Source organism: Ursus maritimus, unplaced genomic scaffold (genome assembly GCF_017311325.1).
Source record: "Ursus maritimus isolate PB19 unplaced genomic scaffold, ASM1731132v1 scaffold_1, whole genome shotgun sequence".
Lineage (NCBI taxonomy): Eukaryota > Metazoa > Chordata > Mammalia > Carnivora > Ursidae > Ursus > Ursus maritimus.
The window spans coordinates 33778524-33805336 of record NW_024423343.1 but is presented as its reverse complement, the minus strand read 5'-3'; the positions used below and the strand labels follow the sequence as shown (position 1 = coordinate 33805336).

General features: G+C 37.9%; 3 protein-coding genes across 14 annotated transcripts in view; 1 reads left to right on the top strand and 2 right to left on the bottom strand.

Moving 5' to 3' along the window:
- Positions 1–1097: 1097 nt before the first annotated feature.
- Positions 1098–9867, bottom strand: CLK1 (CDC like kinase 1). Of its 2 annotated transcripts, XM_008687337.2 has the most exons (13): positions 9740–9867; positions 7983–8143; positions 7513–7741; positions 6432–6522; positions 5964–6030; positions 4469–4585; positions 4214–4380; positions 3379–3473; positions 3156–3285; positions 2467–2549; positions 1963–2042; positions 1586–1676; positions 1098–1467 (listed from the first exon to the last, which is right to left on the bottom strand). In XM_008687337.2, exons 2-13 carry the CDS (start codon positions 8141–8143, stop codon positions 1324–1326), a joined length of 1455 nt encoding a protein of 484 aa, XP_008685559.1. In that variant the 5' UTR covers positions 9740–9867; the 3' UTR covers positions 1098–1323. The 2 variants fall into 2 exon arrangements, with proteins under 2 accessions (XP_008685559.1, XP_008685560.1); XM_008687338.2 differs by lacking the exons at positions 6432–6522; positions 7983–8143; positions 9740–9867 and having other exon boundaries at positions 7513–7626.
- A 5309-nt stretch (positions 9868–15176) lies between these two features.
- PPIL3 (peptidylprolyl isomerase like 3) lies at positions 15177–25754 on the bottom strand. 4 transcript variants are annotated; one of them, XM_040642161.1, is made up of 8 exons: positions 25419–25754; positions 24793–24866; positions 24264–24361; positions 23222–23296; positions 22180–22273; positions 20911–20978; positions 17834–17952; positions 15177–15487 (listed from the first exon to the last, which is right to left on the bottom strand). In XM_040642161.1, exons 3-8 carry the CDS (start codon positions 24333–24335, stop codon positions 15361–15363), a joined length of 555 nt encoding a protein of 184 aa, XP_040498095.1. In that variant the 5' UTR covers positions 24336–24361; positions 24793–24866; positions 25419–25754; the 3' UTR covers positions 15177–15360. The 4 variants fall into 4 exon arrangements, with proteins under 4 accessions (XP_040498095.1, XP_040498100.1, XP_008685557.1 ...); XM_040642166.1 differs by having other exon boundaries at positions 25624–25746; XM_008687335.2 differs by lacking the exon at positions 24264–24361 and having other exon boundaries at positions 25419–25751.
- A 47-nt stretch (positions 25755–25801) lies between these two features.
- Positions 25802–26813, top strand: part of NIF3L1 (NGG1 interacting factor 3 like 1) — a 49666-nt gene continuing 48654 nt past the window's right edge. For 4 of the 8 annotated variants that reach the window (XR_567605.2, XR_005837856.1, XM_008687333.2 and 1 more), the window contains exon 1: positions 25868–26594. The gene's annotated coding sequence lies outside the window, so the exon portion shown is untranslated. The other 4 variants (XM_040642146.1, XM_040642149.1, XM_008687334.2 and 1 more) reach the window with 4 other exon arrangements.

The following is a 26813-nucleotide window of genomic DNA, read 5'->3' as shown; positions in this document are numbered from 1 at the left end:
TACATTCAGACTGTGGAATACTAATTCAGAACTAAAGAGAAATGAGTGATAGAGCTATGAAAAGAGGGAGGAAACTTAAATGCACATTTACGTGACAGAAATCTGAAAGGCTAAATACTACAGGATTCCAATTACAGGACATTCTGAAAGAGACAACACTACAGACAGAAAGATCAGTGGTTGTCAGAGGATGGGAGGGGAGAGCAGGATAAAAGGCAGAGCACAGATTTTTAGAGCAGTGAATATGCTCAGTATTCTGCAATGATGGATTCATGTCATCTTCCATTCGTACAAACCCACAGAATGTAAACGCAGCAAAAGTCAACTAGAAAGTAATCTACGGACTTTTGGTGCTTTTGTCAATGTAGATTCAATTTTAACAAATGTACCCACTGCTGAGGGATGTTGGTAACAGAGAACACTACACGTGTAGGGGAAGGAGGTACACAGGGAAGCTCTGTACCTTCCTCTCAATTTTGCTGTGAACCTACAACTCTTAAAAAAAAAAAAAAAAAGTCTTAAAGAAATTTAAAAATAAAAAAAAAAACACCTTGACTATAGAGTCTTAAATGGATCAAGCATAAATAAAACCATAGACAATGCCTGACTTACTGCAGTCACTTAATATTTGACACTTGGCTACAAAGTATTCTGGAAGCTTTTTAATTTTATTTTATTTTAATTTTATTTAAGTAATCTCTACACCCAACATGGGGCTTGAACTCACAACCTGGAGATTAGGGGTTGCATGCTCCACTGACTGAGCCAGCCAGATGCCCCTTTGGAAGCTTTTCTGTTATTCTGTTACCAGTCTTGAATGAGAACAGGACCTGAAGCTATTTGCAGTATCCCACTCGGGATAAATTTGAATGGGAATAAAGGGAGAAAAAAATTGGGGGCCAATCTCTAGTTCTTCATATTCTGTAAAATTTCGATTCATTACATTTGGTTTCAAGAAGGTAGGCAGAAGCCCTGATGCTGGCAATCCCTTAAATGGAAACAAAGCTAAGTATTTCCAAACACTTAAAGGAAACCTCCAAAAATGGAAATATATACAGGAAGAAAACGGTGCTAAAAACAAGCTGTACAGATTCCTATAAATTTCATAAGCACAAAAAATTTATTCTAAATAAATCATTTTATACAGTAATTATGGGGAAAAAACATTCATTACTTTAGCAATTTACTTAAATCAAATTATCCAAGCAAAATAAACATAGCAATATAAAAATGTAAGAATTTTACAAAAGCTATACAAAATAACTTATTATTTAAAAACTAGACTGATACAGTCCATAAAATCTCTTCAGGAGAACTACAGATCTACGTTGCTTTTTTTAAGGGGTAAAAGAAAGGATGCTTTAAGGCTTCTTTGAGAGTAATCCTTTTAGCTGGGTCATACTCCAACATTTTCTCAATGAGGTCAAAGAGAAGCTCATGTTCAGCATCCTGAGAGAGCATAAATTCCTGAAAGGAAAAGAAATACAATCAATAGTCTTTTCAACTATCATTTATCAAATTTTATTTCTCTACCATAAAGAGAAGGGAAACTCAAGGTTTTCATCACTTAATGGTCCAGACTCACCTTCAGAGGTTTACAGCGCCTTGAAACATATCTGCCAGCAGAACTGTGTTCATCCCAGTCTAACCGATCATGATGGAAATATTTACGTTTCCTAAAAATAAGTCAATATCCACTGATGTTTATAATGCTGACAATGAAAACTTAAAACATCTAGTGAAAATGATTGGTTTCATCAATTATTATGCTTTTATGGATCAAAGATTAACACTTTACTGGAGACTGGAAAACACAGCCTAGTTATTGGCTTCCCAACAAAGGATCGGTTATTTAAGTGAAAAAGAATTAGTCTGACTTCATTGTTTATATAATAAAGTTTTAATCAGACTATAAGAACAAGTGGTACAAAGGATGGCAGCTACTCTTAAATAAAAACATACCTGGTTTTCTGTATCATATGTTTTGGTAAAGGTCCAAGAATCCTTTCCATCATTGCCAAATGCTCCTTACTATCATGTGTCTAAAACAATAAATAAAACTCGTTAAGCACACTGTGTACTTTGTTCTCATTTAACATAGCTGCTAAATTTCTAGTCCACAGAGATCAAAAGGAAGGTGATTACTAAAAAGGGCAAACTTTTAGCAAGTAACAGCTGACAACAAATATTAAGGGCCACAGAACAAGCTCACCAATGATATCTCCAAATGAAGAAGATAACTGTTTATAAAATACTTAAAATTTTTTAAAATAAAATGTATTATGAAGGAAATACAAATATCCAGTAGCATCAGTTACAGAACTTTTATTCCTTCATACTTAACAATTACGTCTAATTAGGAAAAAAAACCCTGCCTAAATGAGCATACTTTGCTTTGAAGTGCTCATTCACATAAATAAGCACTTTTTTTAAGCAAAGCCACTGAAACCGATCACTATCACTTACTGGAAATACTGTAAACCCAAGGTAGTATTCAATAAGAATACAACCTATACTCCAGACATCACATGGCTGGGACCATCCCAAGGCTGCAAAACAAAAGCAAACTGTTAGGAAAAAACCTTTTAATATTTCTTGAAGACATTAAAAAACATGAGCTTAAAATCCTTAATGTGTGCTTTTTAAAGATTTCATTAGCAAGGGAGAGCATGCGCATCTGAGTGCACAAGCTGGGGGCGAGGGGGAAAGGGACAAGCAGACTCCCTGCCAAGGGGCTCCATTCCAGGACCCTGAGATCATGACCTGGGCTGAAGTCAGATGCTTAACTGACTGAGCACCCCTATTCTTAGTGTGTTTTAAGTTACTAATCTCTTAAAAGGAAAAAGATTTAGAAGATCCTCACAAAGGGGTGCCTGGGTGGCTCAGCCGTTAAGTGTCTGCCTTCGGCTCAGGTCATGACCCCGGAGTCCTGGGATCGAGCCCCGCATCGGGCTCCCTGCTCTGCAGGAAGCCTGTTTCTCCCTCTCCCACTCCCCCTGCTTGTGTTCCCTCTCTCGCTGTCTCTGTCATATAAATAAAATCTTAAAAAAAAAAAAAAAAAAAAAAAAGGAAAAGATCCCCACAAAGAACAGAACTACAGAACTTTAAAGTTACCTTCTATATACAGGTTCCCAAAGCACAATTAAGTAACTTACCTAAAATAACTTCAGGTGCCCTATAATGCCTTGTAGATACCAATGTACTGTGATGTTCATCATCATATGTTGCACTTCCAAAGTCTACAACTTTAATATCTGGATTTATTAAGGTACGTTCATCACGTTTCTGAAATCATAAATGATGGGTTAAGGAGGCATAATATTAAGAAGGCAAAAGATATTAATTTCAAACAATGAAGATAATACACTGAAGACTTACCATTTTGGGATTATATGCCTCTGTGTAGTCAGATTGCACAAATAAGATGTTTTCAGGCTTTAAGTCTGTGTGAGTCAACTTGTTACTGTGCAGAACTGAGAATGAAATGGAAAAAGTTGCTATAATCTGAAAATCAAAAAGCTAACCAAACTCAAAAGCCCTACAACAAAAAACCTCTGATGCCTTTTCTAAATGTCCAAAGTTGTCAACATTTAATAGCCTGCTAGAAAATCACCCACTACCCTCTAAGTTAGTACACCACCAGCTAACTGCTCAGAAAGTGAAGTAGGATTTTTATTCACGAAGCCGAGATTTGCCTGTTTCCAATGATGGCTTGTAACATTTGTAAAATTGTGTGCATTTTTCTGGTGGGAAAAGCATAAAGTCTTAAAATCATTTTATTTTTTTATAATTTTATTTTTTTAGCCATTATTTGGAAAGCAGATCAATAAATGAGAAAGATTATCATAGTCGATGCTACACTGATAATACAGAAATGACTACAGTCAAAGATGTGAACCTGGACATCACCACAGAGACCATGAAAGCAGGTATTAGAAATATAGTAACAAGTGTTTTGGAAAAAGTGGAAGTAGCTTATATGTCAAGCTAAACTAGTCTTCTACATGACAATATATTATTATATGATGGACAGTATACTATTTACTGAATGAAATGCAAAACTGACCAACAGCTTGTCATCAGCATCTTTCTCATACCTACTCTTAAGTCAGGCTTATGTTAGGTCCCATTTTTTTCTTAAGAGATCCAATCAGTCTGGCATTAAATTAATCTCAATAATCTCAAGTTTCTTGAAGATAAGTCAAGTACTTACAATTCACTGATTTGCATATCTGATATGCCATCTTCCTGATATGATCCAGACGAAATGGCAGAAAACCATTTTCCTTAATGAAGTCATAAGTACTAAGTCCTAGTAGTTCAAACACAATGCAAATGTGACCATGATGCTCAAACCACTCCAACATCTGGACACAGCGGCTATAAACACATGAACAATAACTGAGTACAGCTTCTCACAATTAAAATCTACCTAGGAGCATTTTCTGAGTTCTACTTTGATACTTACAATGTACTACTGGGGTCTGTTGTATTCAAGTGTTCCAGAACTTGTATTTCTGAGCGAGCAGCTTCACAGTATCTATCCACATTTTTAACTATTTTTACTGCTACACGTCTACCTCCTCTGTTAGAGAGAATAAGTTAAAAAAAGTTAAAAATGATGTCCTCTTCCACTTTTCTATCACTCCTTTCAAACTGTACTACTTCTACACTTCGACCCACTGTATTTGTTTTCTTGAATTTATGTTCTAGCATTCAGTTTTACCTGACTATATGTAAGAACTCTCTTCTAACTGTAACTCATTGTAATGAACGAGAAAGATCTTTAGGTATATGGTGGAATCAGCTGATACAAATACATGTTGAATGACACAATTTTTTTCATCAAACGATTACTCACATGAATTCTTTTTTGGTCTTTCAACTAAACTATATATTAATAGCTGTAATGTAACAAGAATATTGGGTATCACCACTTTATAGGCCAACTAAGACTCAAAACATGTATGTAAAACAGTCTCTTGTGGTACCTGTCACTGGCGAATATTTTATCAAATTCTTCATTTTGTCTAGGTTACCAGAAAAGTTGGGATATGGGAGGGGCACAATAAGGAGCTCTACTTCTCAGAGCCTTACTAACCAATAGTAGGAAGCCTTTCCCAATAATTCACTTAGAAAAGTTCTGCCATTCAGAAGGGGGGAAAATTCAAATAGATAAAAGGAAAAATTTCTTATACTACCTCAGGAATTTCAACCAGTAGTTTGAAAGGCATAAATAAATATGTGATAGCAATTTAAGAGAGTTCTCAACCCTGGCTGTGTTATCAATTATAGCATTTTCTAAAAATATAGATTCTTAGGTGACTACCCTGAAGATTGCATCAGTATGCCTTGGGTAAGCCTAGTTCCAAATACCCCTAACATAAAACCAAGGCTGTGGAAAGTTAGATGACTGACACCTGGGGTGGGGGTGGGGGGGAGACGCACAAGAAAAGACTGTCACAACAGCTATGCCCAGTGGGACAACAAAATACTTTCTAAAATAATAAAATCTGTTCTCAACTTAAAATCAAAGGCTACATACACTATTACAGCTAATGTTTAAAAATCTAAAGGGGTGGTACCTTTTTTTTTTTTTTTGAAAGATTTTATTTATTTAAGAGAGGCGAGAGAGCAGCAGGGTGAGAGGCAGAGAGAGAGGCAGACTCGTGGGGGCAGAGGAAAAGGGAGCAGCATACTCCCTGTGAGCAGGGAGCCTGACGCAGCGTTTGATCCCAGGACCCTGAGATCATGACCTGAGCCAAAGGCAGATGCTTAAAAACTGAGCTAAGTGCCCTTAAGGGGCTGGTACCGTTTACTGGGAGTTTCCTAGATCAAAGTCAAAAAACCTAGTGAAAGGATATAATAATATATCTAATTTATAGTCAGGCAATATTTAAAGCTAAAAAAATTCTCTAATATTGCTTACAGCCCCAAATGCAATCTCAGGCTAGGAAACTTACGCTTTGTGATCAATGCACTCCACGACTTTTCCAAAAGCTCCTTCTCCTAAAGTATCAACAATTTCATCTAAAAGAGAGAAATAAATCTCAGTTATACCAAGAAGTGGAAGCAGTTTTACTTATCATAATAAATACTATCAATGCAGATTACTCTAGTTGATGCTACAAATTTCCTTATCACTAGACATTTTATTGGTCAACACTGTCAAAAAACATTTTTAACTATTTTTAGGTCTAATTTCATTCTTAAGCTCATTTTATTAACTTGATTTGCTGTTTTGGAAGTTCTGCTTAACAAATATTAAATTTCTACAGAAAGAAAAAAAACACAATCCCCCCCCCACCAAAAGAAATGAAAAAACAAACAAACAAAAAAACAGAGAAAGAAAAGATTTCCAAATCCCTGAAATCTTTATATATAGATTATGTTATCTGAAAAGTTAATAAGTGTTGAAAAATATTCTATACATCTTGCACTTAGTACGTCTCCACTCTGACAGATCAGGTGACCCTCCTCATCATCCTCTACACTCCTGGTTCTTTTCCTTCGGTGACTCTTCTGGAAACGTCAAGTGGGCGGCACCAAGATCATCCAGCCAATCAATATACCCGAGTGAATTCAGGGCAGAATACGAAATTCATTCAGCGGGGAGATATTCAGGCATTCAGATACACGCCAGGCCACAAACGGTTGGCAGGAGCAATTTCAAATTCAGTCCCCAGAAATTCACAGGGCACATAGTTTATGTTAACAGGAGAAAAACATGGCAAGGAACAGATTTTCAGATAAGATACTCAAAGTGGCAAGGCAACAAAACATAATACAATTGTTTTTCTTAAAAAAAAAAAAATGCTTAGTTGTAGCATTCACTGAAACATAATTTTAAGTTTCTAGTGTTCTAATTTAATGTTGCAAAACTGCAGGATGTAATTTTTACTTGGTCAAAGTAGACTGTGGCCAAATTAAGATTTCCTAGCTAATCTAAGAAAGCAAATATTGAAACAGTAAATAAAATTAAAGTCCTAATTTTGGGGAGAAAAAAAGATTTGGCATACAAGGCTAACACTATGTCATTTAAAATGTCATCTGAACTGATCTTCAAATTAACCCATAACCCATAACGTTCAAATCGTTAAGTGATTTGCTTAGTGAAAAAAGAATTAGAGCATGCTTTGCTAGAAAAAGGCATGCCTAAACCTTCAACCATACAAAAATAAAATGCTTATTCTACTTTTGTAACAACACTTCAATTTATTAAAACAAATCAGATTTCTTGAAGTACCATAAACTAATCTAAGTTAATTACCTCCACTGATTCACTGCAATGACAATTAGTTGCCTACTAGTAATAAAATCTGTTACTATGTAACTTAATATGTACTGTATTTCAAGAATTCCCTATTCAATGCACAAACACAGAAAGAATCCAAGTTAAATTGAGATGACTTCTTTTTAAATATAACTTTCTCAAATGATCAAACACAAATTCAAGTAATCCTGTTCCACGTGGGAAATAAATTTTACAAAATGTTTTAAAAGAGCTCATACCCCATGTGAACGATGGTGTGAAGTACTGTGGTGAATCCTGTGTTTGCTTTTATAACTACTTCTTCCACTTCTCCCAGATGACTTGCTACTATGGTTCTGATATCTGCTTTCATGGTCTCTATGGCGATGTCCAGGTTCACATCCTTGACTGTAGTCATTTCTGTATTCATCAATGTAGCGTCGACTATGATAATCTTTCTCATTTATTGATCTGCTTTCCAAATAATGGCTAAGAAAATAGATTTTAAGACTTTATGCTTTCCCCACCAAAAAAATCCACACAATTTTACAAACGTTACAAGCCATCATTGGAAACAGAAAGGGATGGGATTTATCGTTACTTATTTAAGTGATACTGTAATTTTAATCAGGAAAATATATCCCCCCCAACTTTTACTGAGATATAGCTAACATACAGCATTGTAGTGATACGTATTTTTATACTGAGACACTTTAAGTACCATCCTTACCTATCAGATGTTTTAGAGTGATTATATTTGCAGCGCTTGTTCTCCCGGGCACTGCTATGTGATCTCTTCTTTCTTTTATGACTGCTGCTGCTTCTCCATTTTCCACAGTCCCAATCTTTTTCATCCCAATCAGGACAATAAGTTCTCTTTGAGTGTCTCATCTACATAAAAGACAAGTTTTCCCAGTTAAGTTGTTTCCCACCTGTCAACACTGAGCAGTTTAATAAAACTCCTCTTTGCAAATTCACTCTAGCTGTGAGTTTTTAAGTTGTTATTTTATTATTTTTTAAAAATTTTATTTTTAATCTCCACACCTAATGTGGGTCTGGCACTCACAACCCGGATATCAAGAGTCTCATGCTCTACGGACTCAGGTGCCCCTAAACTGTTCTTTTAAAACAAAGTTCAAAAGTCATTGTCAACCACTCTAAAATCACTGATAAATCCAGTGAGTGCACTGTGTGCCAAACTGTGGGGTCCAAACTCTATTAATAGGTATTCTGCATTATCCACCTTATGCTAAGATTTGCTGAAAGCAGGTAGGAAAAGAAATAAAAGGGGTGGGGGCCGGGAAATCCAATTTCTCAATTTTGGAAAAAATCTTACCCCTTTCCTGTCAGCAGCACAAATTTACTATAGGTCCACATATGTAACTCTCCCCATTTAAGTATTTATCAGAAACTAGCCTCCAACTCAAATGCAACCATGATGTTCTTTGCGACAGAACCCTCATTATTTTTTGCGTAAAACAGACAAATCGATCGAACTACCAAGGTCTTTTATTACACACAGAAGTCAACCGTGGCATTAGAAAACCACGAAATACCATCTTTTGCGGTACCCAGAATATGCTATATATAACAAAACCTAGCTTATTCTAAAAGCAATCTTACATAATGAATTTAGGGGAGGGGAGCACCTTCCTTCCAGTAGCGTTTCGAACAAAAACCCCTAATAACTTGAAAAAAAAATTATATGGAATTGACTTTTCATCATCAACTACCGTTCTTACCAGTACTAACTGCTGGGACTCTACCACGTCCTTACACAGAACTCCGAATCAAAACGCTCCAATTGTTCCCTAGGGGTTGGGGGTAAAGGGGCGCAAAAATTCCAACTTATAAAATGTCTCATAGCCTGGCTTCTCTCACACACTCCTTCAAATACGCCCTTTTATTTCTGCTTCTCTCCGGGTTCCTAAATCTGATTTTTGTTAACGCGCCGAGGGCAAAGACCCCCGCGATTTTCACTCGAATCTTTCCAGAACTACACTAGGCGTTCGGTGATACCGCCTCACATCAATGTGTTCTCTCCATTTGCTACAAACACAGTTCCTTACAGGAGAGTGACACGCAAATTCCAGGACCAAGTAAACACCACCCACAGCAGGAAGCTTCGCCTCCTCCGCCCCGCCGCCATCTTACAGCTCCGCCGAGGTGGCCAAGGCCGTCGCCAACAAAATGGCGCCTACAGGCTCCCGGCCCAGCCTTCCCAGCCTAGCAGTCACTCACTATCCCTCGCCAGTATCTAGGGCATCGCGGTTCAAGGAGACACTCGCGGCAACAGGCTCCGCAGAAGAGGGAAGACAAGCAGGGACGCTTTCGTGCAACCCAGGAGTGAGAGGAAGAAAGGGTCGTCGTGGGGGGGATTACCAGGATTACCGGCAGCAAACAAGCGAGAAGAGAGGGCATCACCAGGCGCTCTCGAGGCACAGAAAAAGGGCCCTGACACTTAGCCCGCTTCCTCCTGCGTCTTACCGTCCAGGCCAGAGAGTCCAAGCCAAAAGAGACAAAGCTTGCAACACGAAAACGGATAAAGCCCAACTGACTGCGACGGGCTCCAACAACAAAATGGAGCTGACAGCCGCAGCGTCAGGACTCTACTCGAAAACACTGGTGACGCGGCGAGCGCGTCCCGCCGCAGGGCGGGGCGGGCTGCGCCGGCACCCAGGGATGGAAGGAGACCAGCGGTGGCCGCCGTGTGCGCAGGCGCCAGGTCGGGAGCCCAAAGACGGAAAGTGGAGGTGGGGAAGTCGGCCACGGCTGCCGAGTCGGCCATGTTGGCAACTGTCTAGGTCTGAGGAGATAATGTAAGTACCGGGGAAAAGAGTCTAGAACGTGCTCATTGAAAGTGGTATTTGGGAACGGTAGGTACAAGAAAAAGTGAGGGAAGCGTGATACTAAATAGCCTGTGCCCTGATTGCAACCACTAAACAAGCCTTTAAAAAAAAAGCGACACCTCCATTATGTAGCTGTAAGTAAGTAATTGTCTGGATTTCGGTTTTTTCTAAGGTTTTGCGACCCATTTAAAACTAGTTAAGTCTTTAGTGGTTGGGACCTACACACACTGTAATTGGATTGGAAAGATTTTTCTCAAGGTTTTAAAAATTGAAATGAGTGGGCTGGAGCTTGGAAACAAAGCGGGGACCCTTCATAGTTAAACATTTTGGCATTAAGTCAGTCCTCTGCACTGTTAAGGCCAGGTGAACTCTAAAAAGGGAAACGGAAGGTCGTGAAGGAAAGGTGGTGTCAGAAAACAACCGCTGAACGACAAAATCATCCAACTACGCTTTAGTAGACCAAAGTAATCGCCAGTCCTGACCCCGCGCCCTTCCTCCATTTTGTCTCTTTTACTACTTCCAAACTTAGTGGAAAACGTATAAAATTAAACATTACAACTAAGCGTAATTTTACTGTTCACACTTGCACAGGAGAGCCCTACACAAATGCACAATGGTTGGCAAGAAGTGATGAGGCATAAGTATTTCCAAAATTCCTACGGTAGTTTGCGTTTCTTAAGCGCCTTCTCTTAATGGTTTTAAAACCATTAATATTTATAAAACCATTAATACTTGAATCTTTATATTGGGGCCAGGTTAGATTTATATTTATCAAATAGAAGGTAAAGATTTCATAGAGGGAGAAATTCATCACAATAACTTGCAAAAGCAAGTTCTCAATCCTAACAATCTATGAGATGGGCATCAACTATAAACTGCTATTACAGGTAAAAGTTGCAGTGAAGGACTACAGAGAACAATTTAGAAATCCCCACGGTAAGATTACAAGGGTGAAAGACGATGAACTTTGAAAAAGTCTTGTATATACTACCAAAATTAGTTTCCAAATGGTTTTAAATTTAGCAAACTCCCATACCTAACCAGTTACTAATTTGGTATTTATCCAGTTTCGTTTGAAAGTATTTTGTTTGTTCTTTAGTGCATGTTATTGGTTTTTTGGGGGCGGCACTATGTCCCTCCAATTCATGTTTAAGTCTTAACCCCCGCTACCTCAGATTGTAACTTATTTGTAGATAGGGCCTTTACAGTCCTACTTAAGGTTAAAATGAGGTCAGGGTGGGTCCTAATCCAATATAAGTGATCTTTTTAAGAGATTAGGACACAGACACTCAATGATTGTGTGATGGTAGAAGATGGTCATCTGCCAGCCAAAGTGAGACCTTAGTGTAAACAGCCCTGCCCACACCTTTATCTTCTAACTTCTAGTCTGTAAACAGAATTTTAAGTTACCAGTTTCTGGTACTTTGTTACAGCAATCCAACAAACACTTACCAGTGCAAAGATTTTAAAATGGTATTTTGGAGGAAACTTGCAACTTTATTCCCTAATTAGTGAAGTTGAACCTTTTCCCTTTTATTACTTGCCCATTCATTCCTCATTGCTTTTTTGAATATACAGTTCTCATTTGTTCTTGAAGTTTTTTAATTGGAAGGAAGTTTTCAATTTTCATCTACTTAAATTTGTTCCATCTTTACCTTTGTCATGTTTGTAAACTGAGAAATTCTTTCCTTTTCATAGATGTTTTTTACCTTTTTTTTTTTTTTTAAGGTGTCTGGAATTTTGGTACATCGTGTGAGGTGAAATTCTTTTGCTATTTTCTCCATATAATTTATTGGTTATCCTAACACAATTTATGAAATAACTTTTCTTTTTAATGATTTTGGATACTGCTTTATTTATTTTTAGATTTTTAATTTACTTGAGAGAGAGAGACAGCAGATAGGAGAAGCAGACTCTCTGCTGAGCAGAGAGTCCGATGTGGGGCTCTGCGGTACTCTATCCCAGGACCCCAAGATCCTGATCTGAGCCAAAGGTAGATGCTTAACCAACTGAGCCATTTAGGCACCCATGATTTTATTTTTTAAGTAGTCTTTGCACCCAGTGTGGGGCTTGAACCCACAACCCCGAGATCAGGAGTTTCATGCTCCACCAACTGAGCCAGTCAGGCGCCCCTAATTGTAATTTGTTTTTAAAAATTTACATTATCTTTTATTCTAGATTTGTTTTAGAGTTATTATATTGAGCTCCCATCCCTACCTCTATAGTTGGTACAAATTGAATTGAAAAGGACCATCAGTTTTCATTTAAATTCACTAGTGAAATAGTTACTAATCTATCCAGTTTGCTAAACTGATTAAAAGTTGAGTCCTGTGTATTAAAATTTATTTATTTACATATCTGTTAGCTTCTTAGAGTTCACTCCCATGGAATAAGCAGTGTCCTATGCACCTTTATATCCAAGCCTGGAAGAAACTCAATAAACTACTAGTAAAAACTACTAGTTTGTTTTTTTATATTTTATTTATTTATTTGACAGAGAGCAAGAGAGCACAAGCAGGGGGAGCAGCAGGTAGAGGCAGAGGGAGAAGGAGGACCCTGGGATCATGACCTGAGCCACCCAGGCACCCCTAGTTTTAGTTTTTCAAACAAAAAGATGAGAATACATATCTTTAGAAATACCCAGCATAGCTTATATGTTGCTAAATGGATTTGGAAATTACCAAGTTTAACCAAGGTATAATTTGTAACTATTCAATTCACCATCAACCAAAGGCATACAGAAAGAGCGCTCTTGGGGTGCCTAGATGGCTCAGTTGCTTAAGCGTCTGCCTTTGGCGCCCTGTTTGGCAGAGAGCCTGCTTCTCCCTCTCCCTCTGCTGCTTCCCCTGCTTGTGCTCTCTCACTCACTGTGTCAAATAAATAAAATCTTAAAAAAAAAAAAAAAACACCTCTCTTCAAAGAGCTTCAAACCAAGATCTAAAGATTTAGGTATCCTTTTTTTTTTTTTTTTAAAGGTTTATTTATTTGAGAGAGAGTGAGAGAGCATGAGAGGGGTGAGGGTCAGAGGGAGAAGCAGACTCCCCGCTGCGCAAGGGAGCCTGATGCAGGACTCGATCTGGGATCATGACCTGGGCCGAAGGCAGTCGCCTAAGCAACTGAGCCACCCAGGCGCCCCAGGATTTAGGTATTCTAATGAATAGGTGCCGGTATATTTTTAGAGTGGTGAAGGAGCTATCAAGGCATATATTGATTATATTATCCCTTAAGCACATCAGGCTCCCTTTGCTATGAAACCATGATTATCTGGAAACTTCTGAAAATACTAGATCAAAGATTAGCAAATTTTCTTAAAGGGCACGATAGTAAATATTTTAGGCTTGTAGGTCTTTAGTCTCTGTCACAACCAATCAATACTGCTGTTGTAGCATAAAGCAGTCAGAAAACATAAAATGGGAATGGTTGAAATCCATGAAGACTATTTCCAGAAACAAGTGGCCAGCCTGAGGGCTGTAGTTTGCTAACCTCTGGTCCAAATGGGGAGCCATATTACTCTCTTTTTAAAGAGAATTTGGTTGATCAACAATATTCTAGTTTTCTTGTAGTTTATACGTATTGCCAATTAATGCATGGAACAGAACATCAATCACTCAACTGCCAATGTGATCAGTGTGAACCAGTAGACTCAGGATGAGTGGACAGAAAACAGTTATGGATTTTGATCCTCATGATGCCTCCAGTATGTCCAAGGTGGGCAGCCAGTCCATCTCTCTATGAGATCTTTATAGCTATAACTAAACAGACATTGTAAGAACAAGCTCTAAAAACCAAAAATCCACCATGTTGGTAGCACTTAAAAAAACAAAAGCAGGGTTTAGAATAAAAATTGAGGGAATGCCAGTCAGTTCAAAAACATCTTGACAATCAGTAAAAGCCTCTTAAGAGTAATGACAAAAAAATTCAAGTGTCATTCAGTTGGAAAAGAAAAATATCAGGTATAAGTGTCAAAACAAATTCTGGCCAAAAGAGGCTTTAAGTCTAGAAATTTAAATGATTAAATTAAAAGGCTGAATCAAAATGTGAAGGCATTAGGGGTATCTGGCTGGCTCAGGAGGTAGAGTATGCAGTTCTTGATCTTAGGGTCGTTAAGTTCAAACCCCACATTGGGTATAGAGCTCATTTAAAAAAAAACTGAGGATATTAGTATAATCGGCACATCAGTTTAGTAGAAAGTATAGATGGTAATAAGAGGATATTGCAAGCTAACATCCAAATTGTAGTTAAGAAAGAAAATATTATTTAGATCTGCTATCTGCAGAAATGATACAGACCAAGAAATGCTTGGCATCAGTTTTAAGAATACCCAAAATCTAATCAAGGTGATGGAAGCAGATTGAAGAATATGGTTCTTGATGAGATCAACGGTGTAGCCTGATAAATGATGAGGCCTATTAGGTGAGAGCCCCATGGTGGAGAGAAAGGTTAGGAGAGCAGCTTCCATTTACTCACTACAGAATGCTTAATCACATGCCAGAAGCTTTACACACATTGTTTTCATTTAATCCTCACAATAGTCTTATGAGGGGGATGAGTCTTTAGGGACGAGAAAATTTGGGAGATGTTAATCTGCCTGAAGTTACTAGTAGGAGGTAGAGCTGTGATTCAGACACAGTCTAGGACTCTACAGCTGGTGCTCTTAACCAAATAACTGCATTTTTCAAACGGATCACCTGTAGAATTCTATCCTGCAATACTATAAATGATAAGCTTTCAGAAATGTTCCATGGGCAAATGAGTTGGGAAATTCTGAGTGCTTACTGTACTCTAGGACTTCTCTGAGCCTTTACTGTAAATCTAAAGACTAGAGAAAACAGCAAAATGGATTGGCTGGCTTTTCTAGATCATCTCTATCTTGTCCTTACTCTAACTGCACAAAGTGAATAATTAATGGAAAAGACTACTTCCAGGATGTGGACTAGATACGTTAGGAATATGTAATTAGAGTGCTCAAAAATGCCTGGATTTGAGGCTCAGCATTTAAAAATGAATGTTTATACCTAACAAAAAATTAGAAGAGTCTTTAAAAAATTAAACTTAAATACATTAGATAATAGTTACAGTAAAAAATATGCTTTAATGCAATAAAAGCTGTTTGGGCCCCCATGGTACCACCAACTCAAAGAGCTTAGCTATAAACAGGCAGAAGGATGATGTAATCTTTTGACATAATTAAAACTGGGTGAACTATAATAGGTGTGTTCCTTGAATAGTCTGCCAAATATTTCTCCAGATCTATTACAGCTATTGTGCAAATGGATTGGCATGAATAGTTATGTCCTTAATGTGTACATCGTTAAGAGGTCGATAGGTCTTCTCATTTACTGGTAACTTCTCCAATTCATCCAGAGTCTCCAGACCATCTATTACCCTGAAAGGGAAACAATATAAATGTATGAAAATTTCCTCAGATTGAAACATAATATCCAGATACCCATAGCAATTACAGTTTCCTTAAGAGAAAAGGACCACATCTCATAGTTCTTTTGAGCTCCCTAGTTAAGTATGCAATAAAATACTGATTTTCTACCATGGATATGGGCCAAAATTCAGAAACAAAAATTCATTTTTATGCCGTTAGACAATAGCAATGGGTAGGAATATTACTACCAAAGTACTCCCAAAGCATAGCTACAAATGGGCCTAATATAACCAGTCCTAAGATTTTCTTTGCTATTGGAAAGCCCAGAGACAGTACGTAAGGGTGACACTTATTAATCAGTACTGCCCTAAACTAAAGATCCTGAAGTGGGTGGCTACTTTGCACTTTATCCTTTAAATGTGGTGTTTTTACTTTTTGCATCTGGGCAACAACAAAAAACAGTAATAAGAGAAGGGAAGATGGGACATTTAAGCCCATTTCTAGCAAGTGTATTTCATGTTACCACAAAAAAAACCATCCTTCTGGCAAGTTGGTCTAAAACATTTGCTAAGACAAGGTAGCTTGCTTTATTTATTTATATATTTTAGAGCGAGTGAAAGAGAGCATGTGAGTGGGGGGAGGAGATAGGGAGAGAGAATCTCCAGCAGACTTCCTGCTGAGCAGGGATCCTGATGTGGGGCTCTGTCCCAGGAACCCAAGATCATGACCTGAGCCAAAATCAAGAATTAGTCACTTTATGAACTGAGCCGCCCAGGTGTCCCCCACTAAGGTCCTTATATTTGAAGTTTCAAAAACTTTCCCACCTTCTGGCTCAGTAAGAGCAACAGAGGCTATACGAAACAGATCTCAGGCAAAAAAGCACATGTAGAATTGAGGCAAGTCAGTCAAGTATTTGGGACACAGCTCCCTTTGAGAACAAATGGAAAGCTATGTACCATCTTCCCAGAAAAACACATGTGTATACACACAGAACACATAATTTCAAGCAATTAAGGGACCTAAGGTTAAGAATCTTTGTTAACTCCAGTTCTGTCACAAATCTAGTAACATAAATCTTCATAATTGATGATCAGTAATTCTGAATGGTGGGTTAAAGGAGAAAATGAAAGGCAGGGAACCTGAATGATCTATATCCAGGCAATTACTACTAGAGACTGTAATATTTCATTAATTTCACTGATTATTAATCTATAAATTAGACACAACATATATGGAGTGAAAACTAAGAGTTAAGTCTCTATTTTTAACCTAACTTGGCATCCAAACTTAAATAAAAAAAACCTCTAGAACTGTGCCTTGTTTATTGAGCATAGCAAATATTTGTTGAATGAACAGACAAGTTGACTTCTTGCTGATTTATAAAAGCAATTCCCAGGCATGGTGCTAATAGTGGATATTCTGGCAGAGCCTGCTAAACATCTCCCTAGGGTCCAGGCTCCCCTTCTTACTCACGAAAACCGATTTTACTGAGAGTGGCAGTGTGTCTAGCTGAAAAACATTTCCTACCCTCCCTTGTAGGTAAGGGGAGGCCACATTGCTAAGTTCTGGGTCTTCCAGGAAAGCTGTTTAAAAAGGGGCTGACTCGTGGAGGCTACTTTAAAAAAAAAGATAAATAAAAATAAATAAATAAAAAGGGGCTGACTGATTTGGCGAGTACCTCCTGCTCTTCCTCCTTCTTTCTGCCTGAACACATGTTCTGACTGGAGCTACGCTGCCCATATTATGACCATGAGGTGAGCGTGAGGATGGAAGATAAAGATGGTTTAGGAGAAAGAGGCATCTAGAACAGTGGTGACAGAGGCACCTGGGTGGCTCAGCCGTTAAGCATCTGCTTTCGGTTCAGGTCATGGGTCCTGGGATCGAGCCCCGCACTGGGCTCCCTGCTTGGCGGGAAGCCTGCTTCTCCCTCTCCTACTCCCCTTGTGTATCCCCATAATCTCTTCACACATACGCTGGACTCTGTCTCTCTGTCAAATAAATAAAATTAAAAAAAAAAAAAAACACTGGTGACAGAAGGGAACCATCATCTTAGCCCATCTTGCTGAAGCCACTGTTTTTCAGATCTGTCAGTTGCGCAAAATGCTATTCATAAGAAATGCATTATTGTTAATTTGCATAATCATTAAAAAAAAGTATTGGCTCCTATTTTACAAAATAAAAAAATTAAGGCTTGAAGAGGTTATAAGTTCCCAAGGTCACAGGGCTGGTAAGTGGTGGACTTACCAGGTGTATTTAGCTTTCATACTGCTCTTGCATTATTATGCTGTTATCATAGCCTCTCGTATGCATCCCTTGCAATGAAATTCCAAAGAAAACAATAACCAAAATACTTACTTTCCAAATACTGTGTATTTCATGTCCAAATGTGGCTGCTTGCCGTAGGTGATGAAGAACTGAGATCCATTGGTGTTTGGGCCATTATTAGCCATAGATACAACACCTCTAACATTGTGCTGTAAAAGGCCAAAATATTTAACTGTGTTTTTATATAAATATTCCAAATATAGGACTGAACCAAGACCTGTACTTTTTAAGGGACCAAGAAAACATTTAATCAGCTTCTATTAGGACTAATCCGAATGTTCATGTTCTGAATTATCTGTATTTCTAAAACTTGTATGTGAATTATTTATATATCAAATCATATGTCCCAGTTAATTTCATTTTCACTTTGGAGGAGTACAGCCACAAACATTTTTTGCAATACCAAGGTATAATAGAAATCCTTACATTTATATTAAGGAACATGCTGGCATGAAACCATCAGGCAGACAACAAAACCAAAATCCCCATAATCTCTTCACACATACACTGGACTCTGGCTAGTTTCTTTATCTGTAAAACAAGGGAGGGAGGTTGGACTAGTTCAGGGGTTTATTTATAATTGAAATGCTTACAAGGGTCAGCAGATAATAAATTAATTGGACAGAATGTACACATTAGGGAATGATGGAGTCTGGCAAAAGGAATGATATATCTCTTGTCTAATAGCACTAAAAGTTTTTTTTAAACCAATGGCCATTGAGAATACATCTGTGGATCTTCCAACCCAAGGGCAGTCAGTTCATGACCCAGGAGTGGATGATCTAAGGGAAGGTCTCCTACAGCTCAATTATTCATGATACCATTTGTTATACAAGGGACTGTTTGAAGAATTAAAAGGACTTTACTGGTAAGACTGAAGACATGACAGCACTGTGTTCTAAGGACGTGCTGGAATAAATAATGATTACTCTCTCCTTAGTTATTCATCAGGAAACACTAATGAGACAAGCAATAGAAATACAGCTACATCAAGATATTAAGGCGTTGATGGACATTAAGGAGGGCATGTGATGTAATGAGCACTGGGTATTATATAAGACTGATGAATCATGGGCACTGTACCTCTGAAACCAGTAATACATTATATGTTAATCAATTGAATTTAAATAAAAAATGTGGAAAAAAAGATATTAATGCTTTATTGTCTTCCTAAAAGGTGACTCTCAAATGTTACTTTTGATACATACACAAGAATGTACACACCACTTATAACTTCATAAAATACTCATTAATCTATTTCTAAGATTTAAGAATCCAATTTACCAAACTGTTGCATATGCCTATGTATTCCTCATCTATTACCTCTATCTCTCCAAGAGAGAAGCACTGTTCTCCTATTTTTATACATGCCTAAACAGTATACTTTTTTTTTCTTTTGCTTGTTTCTGAGCTCTCCAAGATAATATCATACTATTTTTAGTCTTCTGGGAAGTGCTTTTTATACCATCATTATGTTTCTGAGATTTACACATGAATGTGTAGTGGCAGTTGTGATTTTTACTGTTGAATAATATTCCACAACTGAATATAATTGTCCATTTTATGATCAATGGACATTGGGCTATTTTTAGATTTTTGCTATTAAAATAACACTCTAGGAACACTCTTGTACTGTTTCCTGATGCACACGTACAAGAGTTTTGGTAGGGTAAACATTTGGGAATGGCATTGCTTGGTCAGGGTATGTGAGTATTCAATACACACCCTCAGCTCTGGTATATGAAGATAATGGTTCTTAACCCTAACTGTAGGAATCACCCAAGAACCTTAAAGTATAATCTAAGTCCTAATCAGTCCTGTTCTTTCTCTCTATATTTAGGGGATGTAAGGCTGTAATATATTTCATATTTTAAAACCTCCACAGGTGAGTCTGTATTGGCTAGTGTTGAAAACCACTGGTACAGGATGGTGGATCAGTGTTATGGAAGCAGTTATTAATTAATGCCTAAAATGTTTTGTTTTTAATTCAGGAAAAGGATGACTTATAAACAATTTATCACCTTCCAACCCCAACTCTTATAACAAAAGTAATGTTCCCTTATGAAAGAAAACAAAAAGAAGAAAAAATAAATTACTCCTAGTCCCACCATCCAGACGTAAACACCACAATGAATTTTTTTCAGAATTTTCCTGGATATATTTTAATATGACTGAAATACAATGAACTAAATTACTTATTGAGAATTTATCTTTTTTTCTAATTTTTAAAGTTACCATTTTATGCAGATACAAAGTTTAAAAGACCACATGATAACTGTCAGCAGATATCATCTCTGGGAAGTAGGACTGATTTATTTATTTTAAAATTTTCAAATTTAATTAAAAAAATTTTTTTAAAAACAGGCATGCACTCGTTTTTTATTAAGAAAAAACAAACAAACCCAAAAAGTTCTTGGGGTACCTGGCTAGCTCAGTTGGTGGAGCATGTGACTCTTGATTTTGGGGTTAAGTCTAAGCCCCACGAAGGGTGTAGAGATTACTTAAAAATAAAAAAAAATTTTTTTTAAAGGAAATAAAAAGAAAAGGTTCTTTAGGAAGTTTGAAAAATATGAAAAGAAAAAATAGGAAAGGAAATAAAAATCTCTAATTTTATCATGCTATGCACTTCCCTTTAACCTAGTTGGGATCTACCACAGACATTAAGTTAATACAGGAATATTCAAACATCTAACACAAGATGATAAAAGTTGGATATTGATAATGGGCAATATTGCGCAGGAGGTCTCACAGGCTTTCCTTCCTACTTTCAAAAAAGGCTAGTGATTCATGTCATTCAACATAAATTTTATAGTGAGACATTAAGTCCTGTTGGTACATTACTGACTAAACATTTCAGGTTGGACCAGAAGATAAGCTCACTTAATATCAAGATTCATGTTAATTGTGAGATTCCAGAATATATTTTAGGCAAGAAATGCCATTTATATTTCTGTTTTCTCCCTGACATTTATCAAGTGTACTAAAACTACAAAAAAGGTGTGTTTGTATACTGATGACATTAACTTGTGTTACTACAACATATGTATTCAAGTTTTCAAGTGTAAATAAGGCATGAGAAAATAGGTTTTGAAGCACTAGCGATATACCTTAAGATATTCACTATATTCATCCTCAAATTTCTTGCCCCAGATACTGTTACCTCCTCTTCCGGTACCTATATTACAAGACAAATCAAAAGAAGTATCTAATTAAAAAAAAAAAAGTAATTAAAGTTGAAAAGGTTCATTTTCTAAAACATAAGGGCTATTTTATAACTATTTATTTTTAAAGATTTTATTTATTTGTGAGAGAGAGAAAAAGAGTGCACAGCTGGGGGAGGCAGAGAGAGAAAGAGAAGCAGGCCTCCCCGCTGAGCAGGGAGTCCAATGTGGGGCTTGATCCCAGGACCCTGAGATCATGACCCAAGCTGAAGGCAGACACTTAACCGACTGAGACACCCAGGTGCTCCAATAACTCTTTAAATAAAATTTGGGGTGCCTGGGTAGCTCAGTCGGTTCAGCATCTGCCTTCAGCTTTAGTCATGACCCCAGAGTCCTGGGATCGAGTCCCACATTGGGGGGGGGGGTCCCTGCTCAGCAGGGAGTCTGCTTCCTCCTGTTACCACCCACCCTTGCTTGTGTGCTTGCACGCGCTAGCGCTTTCCCTCGCAAAAATAAATTAATTAAAAAAAATAAAGATAAAATCTGGTATGTCCTCTCCTCTCAAAATTTCACTTTACAGACCAGAAAAATAAAGTATCTCTACAAAAAAACAAATCCTCTATCAATATTGTTCATATTTTATTAAGATTTATTTTAAAGAGAGACAGAGAGTGCACGAGCAGGAGGTGCAGACAGAGATGGAGAGAGAATCCCAAGCCGACTCTGTGTTCAGCGCAGAGTCTGATGCAGGGCTTGATCTCACAACTCCAAGATCACGACCCAAGCCGAAACCAAGAGTGCAGTGCTCAACCGACTGAGCTATCCAAGCACCCCAATCATATTTTATTTTAAAGCTAGATGGCAGTAGCTTCTATTTAAAAATTTCTTGCTATAGTAAGGTAGCCGGGTTATAAAAACTCTATGTGCTTATATCTTTGGTTTTATTTTATAAAAATTAAATAAATTTTATTTATATATATTTTCTAAGTAGGCTCCAAGCCCAGCGGGGCTTGAACTCACAACCCTAAGATCAAGACCTGGGCCAAAATCAAGAGTCAGATGTTTAATGGACTGAGCCACCCAGGCACCCCCCAAAATATTTTTAATTTGAGTATAGCTGACACACAATGTTACATTATATATTTTTCTATTCTTTGTCTACCCTCTTCTTCATACTATATACCCAATTCTCTAGATATTAATGGAATAACTTACCTGTTGGATCTCCTGTTTGAACCATGAAACCCTTGATATTTCTATGAAATATACAGCCATTGTAGTAATTACTGGCACAAAGAGCCAAAAAATTCTGAAAAGAGTAAAAATAATGATTGGGAAATGATGAGGCAGAAACACATTTAAAGTAATGAACAAAGTGTATTTACGGAAAACATAATAATGCATTTATGTTGTTTAGGCATTACTTTGGGTAATGTCACTTTTCTGCCTAAAACACTTTAATGGCTTCCTTAGGTTCTTGGACTAGAATACACAATCCTACCTCTACATCTCATGTGTTAATAACTTCTGTTACTATGTTAACCCCATCATCATTCTGAAAATTCATCCAAAAGAGGTAGGCTTTCCCACCTTGAGGCCTTTGTATTTCTATCCCTATACCTGGAATATTCTTTTTATCTCTTTCCATGGAGATGCCTTCATTACCTTCTGCACCCAGTTCAAGTATCACTTTCTTGGCTAGGCCTGTCCTCAACTTCTTTTAAATAATTCTTTTCCATCAGTCTCTATTTCAGTGCTTTGTTTCCTTCAAGGCATGAATGACTTCCCCCACCCCCACCCAACTCATTTTCTTAGAATATTAGCTCCACGAGGGCAAGGAATGTCTCTTGTTCATTACTGTATTTCCTGACCCTGGCAAGATAGCCTTTCATAAATAATTATTGAATGAATATATAGAGAGAGCTAACTCTTTCCTTCTTTGTCATTTAAATAATTAAAATAAAGAAACAGTTCTCTTACCTAATATCCTAATGATTATTTATATTTCCTGAGGAAAATAAGTGAAAAGAAAAAAATACTAACCACTCTACGATTAGAGAAAAATTATCTACCCTTTCTTTGATCCATCTTTAACATCAAAAGTAAGTGGAAACTAGGCCAGAAATGACGATGGCTAGTTTTTCCTGACACTGGTTTTATATACAAGTGTTTATTACTTTTTAGGTTAGATAATTTAATTTCAAAATGGTTATCCTGATGCATTAACTCATTTTTAATTGTACATAATGGTACTCACCTCACAAGTTTTGGGTGTCCTCTCGCAGAAGACTTCTATTTTAATATCACCTACATCTGTATGCAGTGTCACTGACTAAAAAGGAGAAAAAAAATAAGAAAAAATGAGATTTCTTCATGACTTTATGCATTGTATTATTTCCCAAACTAGGTTAAAGATGACAATCTGAACGAAAACACAAAAAGAAATACTATTTCAGAGATGAACTGTCTGAGAGTAAGCCGTACTTCTTCAAAATTTATTTCAACAGTAGAAAAAAACTTCAGAAGATAAATATGTTACTATAAAATGCTATCTACCCTAGACATTTGACAGTAAATACTGTGATGGAAATACTTAAGTGTGACTTTTTCATCAATAAAAATGAAAACAATGGTATGTTAGTATTATTGATTTAAATGGCAACTCACCAACATCATTAATATATAAAAAATAGTAAGAAAATGACTTTTCAAAACAGTCTCCACCATTTCCCTTATGTAATTTAATTCTGAGAGACAGTGTTAAAAACAATTCCTTTCTGGGGTGCCTGGGTGGCTCAGTCGTTAAGCGTCTGCCTTCAGCTCAGGGTGTGATCCCAGAGCCCTGGGATCGAGCCCCACATCAGGCTCCTCCGCTAGGAGCCTGCTTCTTCCTCTCCCACTCCCCCTGCCTGTGTTCCCTCTCTCACTGGCTATCTCTCCGTCAAGTAAATAAATAAAATCTTTAAAAAACAAAACAAAACAATTCCTTTCTTCACTAAAGACAACAATCTTCTGTGTTTCTAGATCCTAAATGTGCAGAGGTAACCACATTACTGCTTGCTTGCTTTTTGTTTATCTGATGTCCCAGTAACTTGCACATTCCTTTTGTTATTCCATTGTGGGGTGGGGGGTTACTCTGAGGCTTCCTTTTTCATTTCTCTTCTTCCAGTAGTATCTAGCAGTCAGAAAGTATGGTCGGGTTGATAGAGGGCAGGAGTGTGTGAGTTGGGGGTAGGGTGGGAGGGAGACAGAGCATTATTCTAATTGCTTTTCTTCTATTTCAAGCTTTAGTTGCCCACCTTAGATCCAGAACAAAAGGATTCAATTAAAATGATCACACCTGGGTATACTCTGCAACTCCCTCTTTCCATCTATATGTTGTAAACAGTTTTTTTTCCTGTAAAAAGTAAATTCCGTGCATTTTAAGTAAAAACACTTAAGAATTTAAAAGTAATTTTGCTTCTGGTTTTGTTTAGTCATACACGGTATGTTTCTACAGCTTATCATTTCTGTCTTGCCATTAAAGCCCATGCAGTTTTATTTCCCTCTGAATTTCTGAAAATTACTGATACTGAATTTCTAAAAATTATTTATAATGAAAGACATTAATAAGAATTGTACAAAACTGGGAACGCTTGGGTGGCTCAGTCAGTTAAGCGTCTGCCTTCAACTCAGGTCATGATCCCAGGGTCCTGGGATCAAGTTCCACTTCGGGCTCCTTGCTCAGTGGGGAACCTGCCTCTCCCTCTGCCTGCCGCTCCCCCTGCCTGTGCTCTCTCTCTGACAAAAAAATAAAATCTTAAAAAAAAAAAATTGTACAAAACTTACCATTTTTCTTCTTGATGGTTTCAGGAAGTACTATTGCTTCTCAGTGTTACCAAGAGAAGTTAGAAACCGTGTCTCTATTCCCAAAAGAGAAAATTAAGTTCATTTTCCTCTCAACTCACGCATGCTCATTTTTACTGCATATGTAAAAGAAAGTCTCGAATAGCACCGCCAAGTAATAAAAATCTGGTTATGGAAACGATGAGAACCTACCCGACTCAAGCCCCTCAATCTCCTACTTTCCCTGTTCACTATTCTGCAAAAGCATCCCGCAACTCTTCCAAGTCAGGTACATTTCCGCCTTGGGGGTCTAGACACTGGGTGTTCTCTGTCTGGAGCACTTACACTCAGACGTCTGGACAGTTCTATTCCTCACGTCCAAGTCTCTGCTCAAAAGCCAGATCTCACTGGCCTGGTAACTCTATTTAAAACTGCCTTCACTCTAGTACCTGCCCAATTATCTCTTCCTATAGCACTCATCAATAATACGCTATATATTTTTCTAATGAAGCCTGTTTCAATACCACCCTCCCCGCTCAGTAGGCTCACTCGAAGCAGCCCAAGAACTAAAACACACACTTTAGCAAGAGTCTTCATAAGTGAATGAAAGAATGAGTGATGTTACTTACCACTTGTTAGCACAGCTGTTGCTGAAACAGAAAAGATGCCCTTGCCTATATCCACGTTTCGAAATTAGTGTCTTCTGGCTACCGGAAGTCTAGCACGGGGCCCATTAGAACACCCCTCACCGGCTCCCCTCGTTTTACTTCCTCCTTCCTTCCTATTTCAAACCAAAATGACTAGAACTAGGAAGACAATGTAATTTATCCTCACCCTGTACGCTTTTGACAGTGAAAGGGACCTCTTTTAATAATTATACAAGGACGCGAAACATACACCAGAACCATTCCGCGCAACCTCTAGCAGTGCCTTGGGCTCAGACGTAAAACGGGCGGGACCACTTCCGCCAGGCTCCTCCCCATCCCATCCTGCACTGCCAGGAGGCCCTGCGCAGGACCGGAAGTAGTGAGTGCAGTTCTCCAGTGGCCGGCCGAGGTTAGTGAAAGCTGTGGAGGTTTTAAGGGTGCTTCTGGGAAAGGAGACAACGTAGGAGACAGGGGCAGGATATTGGTATGTGGCGTGAGAGCATAGGGCACTAGGGGAGCGTGAGTGCCGATTTAGGAGGTTCTGGCCGTGTCTGGCCTCTTCATTGTCCTGGAAAAGTTCTGAAGTGGGACTAAAATGAGAGATAGATGAAGTAACGTAACAAGGTGGAGTTCGCAGGCTGTAAAGTGGGCCATTGTAATGTCGCTTAAAAACAGTGCTGACACTAGGCATTGTTCCTAGTTGTACGGTTAAATCTTGCGACCACCCTGTAAGTGGGGCACTATTTTCATTCTTCAGAGGGCGAAACAACAGAGGTTAATTTGTTACACAGCTGTGACTCTGGGAGTCAGTCTGGTTTCAGAGTCGGTGCTCCTACCCACCAGGTGTGCCGCCTCCGATTAATTCCGGCGTCAAGCCACACAGCCTCGCAATTTCCTGAGCCTATGAAATGGAGGGTGTTCTATTTTATTTTCAAGGGTTCTTTCAAATTTAATAGTAAATAACTCAAAGCTGTGGTGGCTCACTAAAGCTTCACTTTCACGCCTGCCAGTTTGAGAAGAGTCTGGAGAGCGGGGCGGTATCAGTACTTGGAATCCGGAGAAGGAAAGTGATGTAAGGACCTTTAGAAGATCTTCCAAGACCCCAGGCTCCAGTGGATTTTGGAGGCTCCACATAATTTCAAATCGGATTCTGAATAAGTACGCACGAGTCGTAGTAAATATTTTTGTTGAAAAAATATTTTTCAACAAATTTGTTAAATATTTTTGTTGAAAATTTTGTTTTTGAAATTACTGGGTTACGAGTATCTGATTCAGTTTAGGATTGGCTATGCTTATCTTGTCAATTATTCATACTATGAATGCTTTTCTTCAAAAATAGAAATGTTCCTGGATTCTTAATGGAGTGACAGTGTTAGT

Coding starts and splice junctions, on each gene's coding strand:
- CLK1 (XM_008687337.2), bottom strand. CDS start 8,143: ATGAGACACTCAAAGAGAACTTATTGTCCTGATTGGGATGAAAAAGAT. Junction 7,742..7,982: donor CACTCTAAAACATCTGATAG/GTAAGGATGGTA, acceptor CTATTTTCTTAG/CCATTATTTGGAAAGCAGAT. Junction 6,523..7,512: donor CACACCATCGTTCACATGGG/GTATGAGCTCTT, acceptor TGACGTTTCCAG/AAGAGTCACCGAAGGAAAAG.
- PPIL3 (XM_040642161.1), bottom strand. CDS start 24,335: ATGGAAAGAGGGAGTTGCAGAGTATACCCAGGTGTGATCATTTTAATT. Junction 22,274..23,221: donor GGACACCCAAAACTTGTGAG/GTGAGTACCATT, acceptor TACTCTTTTCAG/AATTTTTTGGCTCTTTGTGC. Junction 15,488..17,833: donor AAATACACAGTATTTGGAAA/GTAAGTATTTTG, acceptor TTTCCCTTTCAG/GGTAATAGATGGTCTGGAGA.